Source organism: Stenella coeruleoalba, assembly GCF_951394435.1.
Source record: "Stenella coeruleoalba genome assembly, chromosome: 4".
NCBI classification, from domain to species: Eukaryota; Metazoa; Chordata; class Mammalia; order Artiodactyla; family Delphinidae; genus Stenella; species Stenella coeruleoalba.
This window is the reverse complement of record NC_137149.1, coordinates 26,818,688-26,833,976: the sequence shown is the minus strand read 5'-3', so window position 1 is coordinate 26,833,976 and position 15,289 is coordinate 26,818,688. Positions and strand designations below refer to the sequence as shown.

At 41.8% G+C, this 15,289-nt stretch overlaps 1 protein-coding gene across 1 annotated transcript in view; it reads left to right on the top strand.

The window, feature by feature from the left end:
- The window catches only part of ANK2 (ankyrin 2), a 680,317-nt gene extending 673,593 nt beyond the window's left edge, over positions 1-6,724 (top strand). The window contains exons 47-48 of the mRNA XM_079919368.1: positions 1,219-1,310; positions 4,475-6,724. Coding sequence (XP_079775494.1) covers positions 1,219-1,310; positions 4,475-4,658 — 276 coding nt within the window. The 3' untranslated portion in view covers positions 4,659-6,724. The remainder of the gene's footprint in view (positions 1-1,218; positions 1,311-4,474) is intronic.
- Positions 6,725-15,289: the final 8,565 nt, after the last annotated feature.

Sequence of the window (15,289 nt, the reverse complement as noted above, 5' to 3'; positions counted from 1 at the left end):
CTTATTTTATATAATATTGAATATTTTGTTCTATATCACCAGTTAAAAGAGGGTTTCAGGCTGCTGCTTATTGTCTAGAATGTTTTTCAAACTACACATTCTAAACCAAAAAAAAAACAAAAAAAAAACAAACAAACGAAAAACTACACATTCTAGGTCTTTTCAATAAATGAGCAGCCAATTTGAATAAAATGTCACAATTTTCTATTTTGAATTCTGGATTTGGAACACTGAAGATATCAAAATGTTGGTATAAGAATTTTGATCCAGGGAATGGAACTTATGGTGCTGGTGAAGATCATCTGAAATAAATTTCCATATCTTAAAAAAAAAAAATCCCAACATTCTGAAAACCAAAACAAGTTTTATAGGTTAGTAGCAAGCTAATTTGGCAATAAAACTTAATGTGAACTGACATGGGGCTGTAATGACTTGGCAGTCTTTTTTATTCTACAAGAGTGAATGTTCATGTTTTGCTATTGATATATCAATGGCTTTGATTACAGGATGCTGTCCCTATCCTATCTGAGCTATTAGAATATACAGTATATATATCATATTACCTTTCTAAAATCCAAAAGGAAAAAAAATCTGAAATCTAAAACACATCTGGCGCCAAAGGTTTCAGCTAAGGTATGGCGGGCATGTGCAAACATCTTTGAGACATTCTTTGCTATTGAAACATTTTGAAGTTAAATGTTACATGTATGTCCTCTTTTATACCCACAATGTGCATTGAGATTATATATGAATGCATTGGGATATTAAGAGCATACCTTATTTTAAATACTTTTAGTTCTTCACATTTTGACAACTGGTGGCCTTGGACAATCAAAAGATGTATTATCTGATTATACACTTTGGGCCTTATTTGTCCGTTGCGTGTTTTTGCCTCTGGTCATTATTCATTGTATTTGTTATTAGAGTCTTCACTGCAGAAAGGATGCGGGTAAGGCAAGCACGAAAGTAGAAGTCAACCAGTGTAGTTTGCAAGAATCGTAAAATAATTATCAATAGAACAAATCTCCCTCACAAATGGGAGAAATTTAACAGACTTGCTAAATAAAACTCAATAATTAGATCTGCCCCGAAGAACTGTTTTTCTTTATCCTTTCAAGCATGTTTTTTTATACTATTCGTTAAGCAGAATAATAGGTTATGTTACAGTCTATGGTTTATGATGGGTTTTGTCTTCTTTTCTTTTTTTTCTCACTTCAGGCTCTGAGTTACACAGGTAGCCACATGAAAGTCCACTCCCCCAGTTTAGTAGAGAATGAAATCCTGAAGGAGGATGGATCAATACTTAGAAGGTTTGGGTTAGCATGGGGTGATGCTTTGCCAACTAACACCTTTAAAAAGTTTTCCAATTTTAAGAAAAGAAAAATAGAGCCCCTGCATCTACCTTAAAACCCCTTGGAAACTGCAGACTCTCCCTGCATTGTAAGACTTTTGTCAAGTGGTACATGTGTCGCTGTGTCATTCCTGAAGTGTCCTCTTGATGCTTTAAATGTAATACTAAGGCATGATGATAGTCAGACAACTGTTTACACAGTCGCTCCCTGGGTTTCAGCAAGTCATCAATTTCGCTGAGGCCAAGCAGCTGGGATATTCCATTGCCCAGCACAGTAAGAGGAATCTAATCAATTGCTCACAAACTAATCTTGTGACCAGCTGCCTTCAGCTCTTGGTAATCATTCCTTTGAACGGCACATGGTGTTTTTGTTTGTTTTTGTTTTAAACAAGCTGCTTCATGACTCTGCATGTGAGTGGCACATAACATGAGCGTGAGTGGCAAATAACATGAGGTTTGAACCTCAATGCACCTAGCGAGGCTGAAACCAGGGGCTTTAATAAGTTAAGAAAGTATCCTAAAAGCAGTAAGCAGCTCATATTTGTGCATATGAACAGGGACCAGCTGTGAGGCTTTCCAGTCCACCCCCATCCCCTATTTGATGTGTAAACTTCGGCACTGTTGCCTTGGTCTATACCCTCACCTCTCTCTGGGCCTCTAGCAGCACTGTGAGGATTGACAGAATGTTCTCAGCTTTGCAGTGAAAAGACACAATGGAAATTGAAGTTACTGTTGTGCTTTTCACTTCATTAAAAAGAAGAGAAAGATTGTCATTTATAGTACTCTACAAAGCTATGTTTAGCCTGTAGAGCATAATAATTAGAACAGTGAAATTAAAGGTTCTGTCACGATTCCACCCTCCAACCACATGTGAAAAACAGCCCCAGCTAGGAATATAAAAGCGAGTAATTGCTCACAGAACTTTAAAAATGCTATATATGAATTAAGGATAAAGTGCTTCTTATACTCTGAACTTTTTAAGTCTTTTACTCCATCATTCATATGGAACCACATAAACCACAGACACCCTAGCATCATGAGATCTTCACATGGGAATAGATTTAGAGATCAATTAATGCAAAATTCGCCATGACAGCTGGTGAGTTGCGAAGCTAGGGATATAGACATCTCAATCCAGTTCCACAGCTGCTTAGTCATGGAAGTCTATTCGTGATCTGCAACACTTTATCTTATATGTTGCTGAAGACATTTGATCATACCCACTGCTTGAGTCGCATACATATGCGTATTCATAAATATATTCGTCTACATGTGTGAGCACAAAACACCAGGGAATGTCCTATGATAGAAGCTTATCCCCCGACACTAATGCCATAGAGGTTTTTACTAGCTCTTGGCAGCGATAGTCAGATATTTGCCTTTGGGGAGAAAAAAATATATGTGGATGCTGAATAGTTAGAAATCATAATCTGATTTCAACCACTGGAACCAAATTTGACCTTTTTATCAGAAGGAACAAATTTAAATTTGCTTTCAGATACCAAATAATTCATGTAGAATCAAAGGAAAGGGGAGGTAAGAAAACACGAAAGAAGGTAGGAGACAAGATGTCCAAAGGAAAGCCAGAAGAGTTCTGGCTGAAGTCAGCCATTTTTTAAAAGTCAAGGTGATCTTAAGAAATGCATAGAGGTGTTGGAAGGTAGAGTAATGCTAAGGGCAGCCCATGGGCAGAGCCCCCAGCTTCTGGACACTAGGAATCTATAAGGAAAATGCTGGGTAAAGCTATGAAAACTGATCCTTCTGATGGTGCTGTAAAGCAAGGCTGCATGGCGTCGTGGTGACAGATTCACGCTCTGGAATCTTTGACTTTTGGCCCCGCTGCGTAGTAACTGGATTATTTTTTATTTGGAGCACTGCTTAAATTCTCTGAGATCCAGTTTCCTTACTTGTTATTATAATAATAGTACCTGGCCCATAAGGCACGTTCACCACATATTTGCGGAATGAAGAATTATATTTACCAGTAGAGAGGAAGGGACTTCCCTGGTGGCGCAGTGGTTAAGAATCCGCCTGCCAATGCAGGGGACACAAGTTCGATCCTTGGTCCGGGAAGATCCCACATGCCGCGGAGCAACTAAGCCCGTGCGCCACAGCTACTGAAGCCCGCGCGCCTAGAGCCCATGCTCCACAACGAAGAGTAGCCCCCGCTCGGCACAACTAGAGAAGAGCCTGCGCGCAGCCACGAAAATCCAATGGAACCAAAAGTAAATACATAAACAAGTAGAGAGGGAGAAGAACTGAGAGGGAACAAATCACAGTATAATCATTTTCAAGAAAGGATGCAGGAAAATAATAGTACCGACGTAATAGTACGTCAGAGCCGCTTTTCTCAAGTAATGGCCAGTCTGATGACGGGCCAAGAAATCAGTACACTGTTGAGTAGCTGTAGGAGGTATAAAGTGGGCCAGTACTTGCGTGCTGGGAAGACAGAGGAAGAATGTGTCTCTCGGTGGATTTTTTCCTTTCCCTCTCCCTTCCCCACTGTCTCCGGATGAAGCTTCAGAGGCCTGGGCCAACCTGCAATTCTTGCTGGTAGTCACCTGCCTTTATGCTGATAGAATATTATTCCAGTTTTTAAAGACCTATATCCCATGGAAAAGTTCTCTTAGGACATTTTCGGGAAGTTTGAGCTGGGTAGTACTCTAAGGATTAAGCTGGCAGCTAAGGTATTTTAAATAAATTAAATCAAAAACTGTGTTTCTTAGCCTGTCAAACATTACGTATGGAATCACTATTTCAGGAGGAGCCACGTTCTTTCCTAATCAAAACATGAATGATTGTGTGGTTAATTACTTTTTGAGGGAATCATATGAAAGCACGGTTTCATTTATTTGAAATATTTCCTAAAGGTTTAAAAAAAACTCCTTGTTCCAAAATACTTTTTAAAAATCTCATGAGTCATTTCAGATAGGAGAACCATGTTTAAAAGGAAGAAGGGAAAAGATGGCTGTACTTGTCCTACTAATAGCCCAGTGTAGAAATATCTAGAGGTTAAGACAATAAGCAGTACTTTCGTATCATGGGTACTCTTATACCAAAGGTAGTGGCTGCCTTTTAGCAGTGAAGAAAGAATATAATGTTCTCTTGTCTGTTTTCCTCCAGGACAACAATGAGTAAAGCTAGAACCCAGAAGAGGGCTGTGGTGAAGGACCAGCATGGAAAACGCATTTACCTGGAGCACCTGGAGGATGTCCCAGAAGCACTAGACCAGGACGACCTCCAGCATGACCTCAAGCGACTCCTTCGGCATTTCTGCAAGGAGGACTTGAAGCAAGAGGCCAAATGAGAGGCTGTCCAATTCTCACACCAGAAACCACACATTCACTCGATATGCAACTTCCCGTTTCATTAGAGGAGTGAACTAACTGGCTTGATGAATGGGATTTCCACCCTTAGCATATACGCTGCATTTTTGAGTTTTTCCCCATCCTCTTTAACTGTAAGCTAATTTGTGACCAAAGATAGCATCCTTCATCCTGGATGCTGTATCCACTCCTTTGTTGTGTCTGTGCTCACCTGGGACCTGGCCACCTCCATTTTTCTTCTTGGCTTCTGCACAAGCTCCATGAAAATCCATTGAACAGAAGAACTTCACCTGCAGACCTCTTCAAATGACGATACCTAGGAATCCTTCAAAGAGATACCCGTGTACAATATATATAGCTAAAATGCTCAGACGAACAACATATTAAAACCACTGCCTGTCGTAACTACACTGGGCATCACGGAATAAAAGGCCTCTAGGAATTGCTGAACAATGGTTCACTAAGATATTGCTAACACAATCGAACGTAATACAGTTCTCCTGCAAAAGAAGCACTTCAGACCTACCATGTCCTTAGAACTTCCAGAGTAGCCCTGGCTCCTAGTGAAAGATGGGTTCATAACCTTGAAGAACTGTCCTAACTAAGCACTTATTGCTGGTGCTGGCCAGCTGTGATTTATGACTCTCCAGCAGCCACTGAGGGAGGGGAGGAAGGGAGAAGTGGCAACGAGGTGAAGCGGTGAGGTATTCAGTTGCCAGCAGTGGCATCCTGCAGCTGTCTAGCATCTTCAGGTCCTTTAGATTTGGGACATGTTGGCAGGGTATTTTAAAAAGCTATAACTACTGTAGTTTTCCAGTTTTCATTGCTGCTTTAGCAAACCACGCTGTCTTATTGGTGGTACTTTCTCCTGGCCACTGCACTGTAGATAATTCATTGGAAACAAGATTTGCCCCCTACACAAACGGTTAAACTCCTTCACCGTGTTGGAGTGGTTCCTTTCATTTTTTTCTTCCAGGTTTATATCTTCTCTAATACCTGCATGTAGCATTTAAGAATCAAACCACAGTTCAAACCCATCTTCTAATCACATTGATGGTTTTCATTCTTTTTACCCTGAGCAAGCACTTTTCACTTTTCAGCTAGGTCTGTTTTTTAGCTTGCAGACGAGATTGAGAAATCCTGAAAATTTTGGTTTGGGTTAAAATTTTGGGTTTATTTATTTGAAATCCAAACTCCCTTGGAAACCCTGAAGTGCATTTGTGCACTTTCCTGTTTGTTTGTTTCAAAGAAGGGACTTTAATCATCTGAGTGATTTCCATGTCCTATTCCTTATTCCTCTAGTGGTGGAAGCTGTGTAGCATTTTAACATATATATATATATTCACAAATATATTCATATAAACGGTATACATTTTGAATCAGTTATTTGTTAAAGAAAAGTATATTCAATGAAGATGAAATTAAAAAATTTTGAAAACCAGAGTCTATCCTCCAGGGATTAAACATTTTCGAATCCTATCTGGTCTTTTCCTGTTGTGCAAAAATGACTCATTGTTCTGAATGTCAAAAACAAAGATGACAAACAATGGCATTTCATCATTTCAAGTAATTTTGCCAAGAGAGAAGATTTCCTGGGAGGGAGGTTTCCCACAAGCCAGATCTCCTAAGCCTTGAATGCTAGCACGTTTGGCAGCTGGATAGGAAAGCAAGCATCTTTGGCCGCCAAAACGAAGGAGGCCAACAGTGAAACATTTTGGACATACCATGGCCTCCTTCTCTACACCTTCACTGGAGCTCAAGAAAAGCATTTCTGTTGTGTTATTTGCAGTGCAGATGATGTCTGTGTAACAACATAATGGTTAATCACCTTTTTTTGATTTTGATTTTTGCTGTGTAATCAGAAAACTTGAATAATGTGAGAAGAAGTGAATTTTCAGTTGATGAATCAGCATCTTGTTCCCATGGTGATAACACTAATTGAATATATCTATGAGGGCATGTATTAGTTAATGGAAAAAAATACAACCCTAACAATACATAGCTGCAATGTGTACAATGGCTGATTTAATTAAATAAAATGTACAAGTGTCAAGTGTGGCAACAGTGATTTGTTCTTCTTTAGAACTCACCTGTGATTTCAGGAGGTGAGACGTTATTAAAGAGATGAAATAGACGTGAAGCCAAAAGAAAAGCAGCTTGCCTTTGTTCTCTTTATTTGGTAACTGAATATGCTCTATGCCCAACACTGTTTAAGCACTGGGAGAAACAGAAAGATTGTATCCCTGCCCTCAAAGAACTTTCATTGCGATCGTTATGCAAAGGGAGAAAAACAAAGATTTCGTTTTGGGATCACTAGTAAATGAGAAGTAGGAACTTGTGGGCTTGGAGGACATGAGGAGAGGGGATTCAGGGGTGGGCAGCACAGAGAAGGACCCCGGATTCACTTCTCTCCTGTAAGGTCATGGCTCTCAGGAAACACCTTCTGCCTTTGGGAGCAGTGTTTAGCTCTGGGGTTTTATTTCTCTCTCATTGACTGAGAATTAGAAATGAAATGGATCCGTTAATAGAAATGAAGACAGGGCAGGAATATGCAAAACTGGAATCAGTTTTGTTTGGAGACTATTTTGGGTTTTGCTTTTTGAAAACTCCCTTTAGTGCTGCTATAGCATTTTTTACTGCAAAAACAGAACAGAAAGACACGGTTTAAAAATTAAGTTTTATTTAAATCTTATCTAGTATGAGATAGGAAACTCACTGGATCTGGCTTATCTGCCTGGATGATTTACAAGACCTTCCAAAATTAAAGTACCAGTTATGCTTGAAATATTTCAAAGAAAAGAGAGTCAAAAAAATTTTTTTTCCAGAGTGGGAGTGTCTGTGTGACCATCCCTCTTCCTCCCATTTGTTTCACGTGCTGTGCTTTCTATTGACAGGAACTCTGAGCTTCCATTGCCTTGAGTTTGAATTAAGGAGATTAAAGCATCAGAGAATGTTCAGTGTCTTCCCGTGTTTAATTATGTGGTGTGCAAACCCCAGTAAAAAAAAGGAACAGTGATTCATATGACCTTTTACAGAAATATATTTAAGATGTGAAGTTGGGGGGAGCCCTCCAGACTGAGGGAAGATTATGCACGTCTCGTAAAGAGTTGCAAATTAAAGACAGGCACATCGAAACAAACTTGAACTTGAGATGCCTGTGTCATTTATGTCATCACGGAAGGTCTGGGTGTGGGCAAGTAGACAAGCACATGAATAAAACAGATAAAGGGAAGCTAAACAAATATTTAATGAGAACCAAAATCACTACAAGTTTTTCTTAATTCATAAAGATGGTCTGCTTGTTTTCATTATGTTATAAAAAAAAAAAAAGCTGTTTGAACAAGTCTGTCTTCAGTCACCACTCCCTGCTTAAAAACTACACTGTCCTTCCTTCAGTTAAGGTATGCTTCCTGTTTCTGATCTGATTAAAGCTAGAATTACAATCTTGGAATGAATCACCTATGTAAATATGTAATACAACTTTTTCTCACTCTAAGAATAGAACATTTAAGAAAATCTTTTAAAGACCTTAAGAAAAACATTCCCACCCAACTCCTGCACACAAGTTAAAATATTCTTTTTCGGTTATACTCCTGGGGAAAAAAAGAAGTACTCCCTTGCTTTGGATTAGCTCCGAGGTATGGAGTAAACGATACACATAAATATATTTTGGGTAGAGCTGTTATGTATGGTAGCCAGAGATACTTGACAGTGGTATTTGCAGTACTTCAACAGATATCTTCAATCACTAGAAATGCTCGGTTAATATATCCTTGAAATATTTCAGTGAGGCAATATGACACAGGGTTAAACAGATGATCTTGGAAAAGACTGGACTGGAATCAATCCAGCTATGTTGATATTTATGTGACTTTGTGAAAGTTTACCCACAGGCACACAATTCCCTTATCAGTAAAATAAGAGGATAATACAGTCATCCCTCATTATCCACAGCTGCTTCCAGACCCCCTGCGGAAACCAAAACCCGTGGATGCTCAAGTCCCTTGTATAAAATTGTGTAGTAGAGTCAGCCCTCCAAATCCGCGTGTTCTGCATCCAGGGATTCAATAGGTGAAAAACTGATCCACGATTGGTTGAATCCAAGAATGCAGAACTTCGAATAAGGAGGGCTGACTGTACTTGCCTCAGAACCCTCTGGCCTTACCAGACCCAGGGAAGGGCAGCAAGTCCTGCCCCATTTGTCACCCCCTTTAATCCAGAAGTGCCGCGGTGGCCTATGTGTCCTTGGAGGCCATTAGGTACGGACCCGTATTTGTGACCTTCCACTTCTTTGGGGAGGAGTGAGCCTCTGGATTGGTATTGAAGGTGTTAGCCCTCTAGGTTAGAAAATAAAGTTAGCTGCTTCCTCTCAGGGACTCGCAGAACGTGCTTGTCAATTAAGCCCTTTGATTCACTTCCCCTTCTGGGGAAGGATTCTTCAGGACCTCTTCTTCTCATCAGGCTCTTAGCGCACAGTTCTGGTCTCCAGTCCTTTTTCAAACTTCCCACACATACTCTAGCTCGGGTTTTCTTTCTTTTCCACTTTCGAAACTAGCGAATTAGATAAAGCCACCCAAACTCCCCTACGTCCAGCTTAGCTGCTGCAAAGAGAAGTGCTGGCAGGGCCCCGGGCTGGACTGGAGGTGGATCTGAACACAACAGCTGCCTTTGCGGTTGTGCAGAAACAATTGAATTACAATGTCAGCGTGAAATCCACATCCTGCCAGTTTTTCTTGGGCGTTGATCAGAACTCAGCCCTCCTCCAGGCCACGATATAGGGTTTACGTGACACTAGCAGCAACTTCTGGATGAGGTGGACCTTGTGTGTATTTTCCAAGTGACTCACAAATATTTGATACCTTAGAGAAACACCTCCCCCGGCCACCCACTCTCTCACCCCAAAAAGTCAGAGGAACAATTTGGAGAGTCTGTAGTTCCAACAATGCCGTTAGCCTTTAGATTGGTATGTTAGTTTCCTAGGCCTGCCATAACAAAACACTACATACTAGATGGCTTAAACAGCAGAAATGAATTTTCTCACAGTTCTGGAGGCCAGAGATCTGAGATCAAGGTGTCAGCAGATTGGATTCTTCTGAGGCCTTTCTCTTTCTCTTTGGCTTGCACAAGACCGTCTTCTCCCTATGCCCTCACTTTCTTCTGTGTGTGTGCATCCCTGTGTCTCTTTGTACGTCCAAATATCTTCTTATTAGGACCAGTCAGATTCCATCAGGCCCACCCAACTGGCCTCATTTTAAACTAATCACCTCTTTAAAGGCTCTGTTTCCAACTACAGTCACATTTTGACAAAATGAAGGTTAGTGCTTCAACATATGAGTTTTTGGAGGACACAACTCCACCCACAATTGGGTTTAGTCCAAAAAAACAAAGCCCACTAGGTATTTTAAGTAGGGAAGGATTTAATGCAGGGAATTAGATGCTTACACAAATGTTGGAAGAGTCAGAAGAGTGAAGGCAAGGAAGCCGATGCTACTTTGAAGAAACTTCTTAAGTGCAGAAATCAGAAATCAGAACTCCAAGCAGCCACTGATGGGTTGGGCTCTTTGCAGCAAGAAGTGTGTGCTTGCCCGGACATGAGTGCACAAAACCCTCCTCTGTCTTCTGCCAAAGTCCAGGCACGCTCCCCAGCTGCCCCTTGACAAATAATTTGTTTCCTTTTCTTTCCCTTTCAAACATCAGGCAGACACTTATCGTTGGCAGAATGTATCACATAACGCCACTGGAAAGGGATTCCAAAAAATATAGTTCTGACCATGTTCCCCTGCCTGTGGGGAAGAATGTAGACTAGAGCAGCAGCAACACAGGGGCTGAGCCACAGAATAACAGTCTTCATCCATTCAGTCACTCACGCACTCAAGACCTACTCTATTCCAGACATTTTGCTAAGTACTTAGGGTAGATTGAGGCCAAGATGATCATGACTTTTTACCATTGCCAGTCGCCGTTGAAAGTGCCCTTGAAACTTCTTTAATTTCTACCAAATCCTATGAAGTATATATAGATGAGGAAATTGAGGGACAAAAAACTTGGGTAATTCACTCAAGATCGTGCAGTTGAAAAACAGCAAAGCTAGGATAAGAACCCAAGCAGATGACTCCAATAGCAAACCATGCTCCATCTTTGAAACACATAGTCCCTACCCTTGAGTTTATAATCTTGCAGCAGACACATACGGAACCAATAATTTCACAAATAATTAAAATTTAAGTTTCTTCTAGAGAAATACCTTGTTACCTTACTTATAAGGAAATAAGCCCTGTTCAGTACCATCCTCACTTCTATCCTTCTGCAAAATCTCTCCCAAAACCGACTTTCTCTTCCTCACATGCTTCATACTCAGCCGATGACCTTGACTCTGTTTTATAAGAAATTAGTTGTCAATGGGCATTAATTACTTCAGTGCTGTATTGGTCAGGGTTCTACAGAGAAACAGAAACAGTAGGATGTATGCATGAATAGAAACTTATGAAAAGGAATTGGCTCATGTGATTTTAGAGGCCAAGCAGTATCAGGATCTGCAGTCGGCAAGCTGAGATCCAGGATGGTATAGCTTCGGTCCAAGAGCCAGCAGGCTCCAGATCTAAGAGGCAAGGTCTCAGCCCGAGTTTGAAGGCAGGAGAAGATCCATGCCCCAACTCAAGGCAGTCAAGCAGAAGAAGGTCCCTCTTACTCAAGGGAGGGTCAGCCTTTGTGTTCTAGTCAGCCTTTCAACTGATTGGATGAGGCCCACCCACCCACGCTGGAAAGGGCAATTGGCTTTCCTCAGCCAACCAAGTCAATTGTTAATCTCATCCCGAAATGCTCTCAGAGACACACTCAGAACAACGCTTGACCATCCAGGGCCCAGTCAAGTTGATGCATAAAATTAACCATCACAAATGCTTGTCCTCTTCCTACCTCCCAAATTATTCATATCCACATGCACGCCAGCCCTTACTGTTTTCACCAGTTATGCTCTCTACTGGCTCTCTCTCCCGCCTAGGCACACTTTCAGGTTTCTCCCAGTTTCTGAGAAAACAAATTTATCCTCCGGTCCTGGCAACCAATGCTCTCTCTCTCTCTCTCTCTCTCTCTCTCTCCCTGCGTATGCTTCCCCAGTTTCCTCTTTCACAATCCTCCTTCAAGTCTGGCTTCAAAAAAATCTACAAACTCAATGCGTTAGAAACTACGGGATATGTCTAAGCATAGGTCAAAGGAAAACTAAAAGCCTTAAACTAAGGGTCATAATTCTTATGCCTAGAGTGGCCAGACAGGAAAACAATGTGTGAGTTGTCTGGGCAAAGAAAATAAGAACTAGTAAGGCCTGTGGCAAACTTAAAGAGTATGCCACGTGTAATATATATTGAGATAAATACAAACCTTCAAGAATCAATTTATTAATTACAATAAAAAAACAGTAAAAACGCAAAATCTGAGAGCTGTCTTTTGAAACAATAATATAGATAAATTGCCACTAACATAAACAAGAAGTCAGAGAAAGCAGAAATGTGCAATAGTAAGAAAGAGAATGGGGGAGTGTGATATTGTGATTTATAATAAGAAATATATTTGGTCTTGGTTTCTGGCATGGAGTTCCTAAAACCCTGGGAATTTCCTGAGGGACAAAAGCAATGGGAGCATCTTTTGTTATAATATTTGGTCTCTTTTCCTCAGTTCCTCACATGGCTTCAGAGCCACAAACGTGAAATAGATGTCTTGCTATTCTTAACAAACCCTTTCCACTACACCTAAGTTTATGTTAATGCAGTGACTTTTGGAAAGCACTTAAGGATGGGGACTGGATGCCAGGGGAACCAACCGTGAACAGAGGGGTGGAATATTGCGTCCACCACCCCACCCCCCCAATTTCCAGGGAGAGGCGGGCGCTGGAGGCTAATTACCAACAGCCAGTGATTTAGTCAATCACACCTGCGTAATGAGGCCTCCATAAAACCCCAAATGGCTGGGGTTTGGAAAGCTTCTGGATGGGTGAATGAACACTTGGAGATGTGGGGAGAGTGGGCGCTAGCAGAGAGAGGACTTGGAAGCTCCTTTCCCCACACCTTGCCCTGTGCAGCTCTTCCATCTGGCTCTTCCTGAGTTATATATCCTTTTATAATAAACCCGCGATCTAGTAAGTACAATGTTTCTCTGAGTTCTATGAGCTGCTTTGGCAGATGAATTGAACCCAGCGAGGGGGTCACTGGAAACTCTATAGCTGGTGTGCAGACACACAGGTAACAACCTGGCCTTTTGACTGGTGTCTGAAGGGGGGGGCGGGTAGGGGAGGGCACAGTCTTGTAAGACTGAGCCCTGAACCTGTGGGATCTGATACTGTCTCCGAGTACAGTGTCAGAATCGACCCCATCCAGCTGGTGTTGGAGGGTTGCTCCTTAGGGTGAGGAATCCGCACCCTCCGCCCGCCTGGCCCCTCCACCTCGCCAGTACGCGCGCGCGCGCACGCACACGCACACACGCACGCACACACACACGCACACAGAGGAATGAGGAGCAGAATCTCTTTAGGAAGATAATCAGGGAGGAAATAATTATAAGAAAATGTTACCTAATTTTATGTAAGTAAATGCAGAAACCTGAATAAAAGAGATGATTTTGTTTAAAAATTGATCACAGAAGAGATAGTAAAGGTAAACCCCAAAGTGATGGTTAATTTTGCCTGTCAATTTGATTGTGCTAAGGGATGACCAGAGAGCTGGTACATTACTTCTGGGTGCCTGTGCAGCTGTTTCCAGTAGAGGGTAGCGTTTGATGAGTAGACGGAGTAAAGAAGACACCGCCTCAACAACGCAGGTGAGGGTCGTGCATTCCGTTAAAGGCTTGAACAGAACAAAAGACAAAGAAAGGGCGAGTGTTCTTTAGCTGGAACGTTTATCTTCTGCTCTTGGTTCTCGGGCCTCGGGACTTGGCCTGGAACTTATACAACGGACCACCTGGTTCCCGGGCCTTCGGGTTTGCACTGGAACTCTACCACCGGCTTCCGTGGGCCTCCAGCTTGCAGACAGCAGACCGTGGGGCTTTCGCAGCCGCCATAACTGTGTAAGCCAATTCCTCACAATGAATCTCTTACAGGGAATGGGGCGCGAAAGGCTGGTCATGTCTCAGGTCGCAGGTGAGTCCCTGGGATGGGCTGCCAGAGGAGGGTCCTTGGCTTCATGTAGGAATGAACTCAAGAGCAGCCACAGTGAAGTAAAAGCAGGTTTATTTAGAGAGATATACACTCCATAGGCAGAACGTAGTCTGTCTCAGAAGGTGAGAGTGGCCTGGGCTGCAGGGGTGGTCAGGGTTTAAGGGTGGGTAATTTCATAGGCTAGTGTATGGGAGGATTATTCCAACTATTTTGGGGAAGGGGCGAGGATTTTGAGGAATTGGGCAACTACCCACTTTTTGGCCTTTTATGGTCGGCCTGGTGCTGTCATGGTTCCTGTGGGCGTGTCATTTAGATGCTGATGTATTGCAATGAACGTATAGTGAAGCTCAAGGTCCACTGGAAGCTGAATTTTTCACCATTTTGGATCTAATTGGTTCTAACCCGTCAATGGCTGTGTCATTCTTTTAAAGGTTGTGCCCTGACCCCCTTTCCTTCTCATTTCTATCGATTTACATATATCCTATTGGTTCTGTTTCTCGCGAGAACTGATTTCATCTTGGAATGAAGATTAACTGATTAACACACCCAATAACCATGGAAGATACGGAGAAAGTAGCCAAAGACTTAAGCCCACAAGAAAGCTCCAGATCTTGGTGCTGTCACAGATGGATTATATTAAGCTTTCAGTAAACAGGCAATTCCAATACCATTTAAACTTCCACAGGGCCCTGGGAGAAAAGAAAATTTCCCATTAGTTTTTTTTTTAACAAAGCAAGTATATCTTTGGTACCAAAACTGGACAAAATGTGACCAAAAAACATCCAAAATAACAACAAAAAAACCTCATAGACCAGTTTTACTAAGGTATAGCTATGCAAAAATCACAAATAAAATAGCAAATATAATTTGGCACACATTTTTAAAAATAATAAACTATGACTAAGTGGCTTCATTCCAAGATGAAAGTGGCTCATTACTAATAGCTGTTAATATATTACCCATATTGAAAAGTGAAAGAGACAAACCCATAGTTGGGCAAGAGGCATTTGCTAAAATGTAGCATGCAGTCTTGATTTTTTTTTTTTTTTAACATTTATTTATTTATTTATTTTTTGGCTGCGTTGGGTCTTCATTGCTGCCCGGGTTTTCTCTAGTTGCGGCGAGTGGGGGCTACTCTTCGTTGCGGTGTGTGGGCTTCTCATTGCAGTGGCTTCTCTTGTTGTGGAGCACGGGCTCTAGGTGTGTGGGCTTTAGTAGTTGTGGCTTGCGGGCTCTAGAGCGCAGGCTCAGCAGTTGTGGCACACGGGCTTAGTTGCTTCGCGGCATGTGGGATCTTCCCGGACCAGGGCTCGAACCTGCGTCCCCTGCATTGGCAAGAGGATTCTTAACCACTGCGCCACCAGGGAAGCCCCTCCAGTATTGAATTTTGTATCTTTTTAAGAAGTCAGAAGAGATATATTCTTCCTTAAAATGATCGCATGATACATGTGCACGTATAAACAGTAC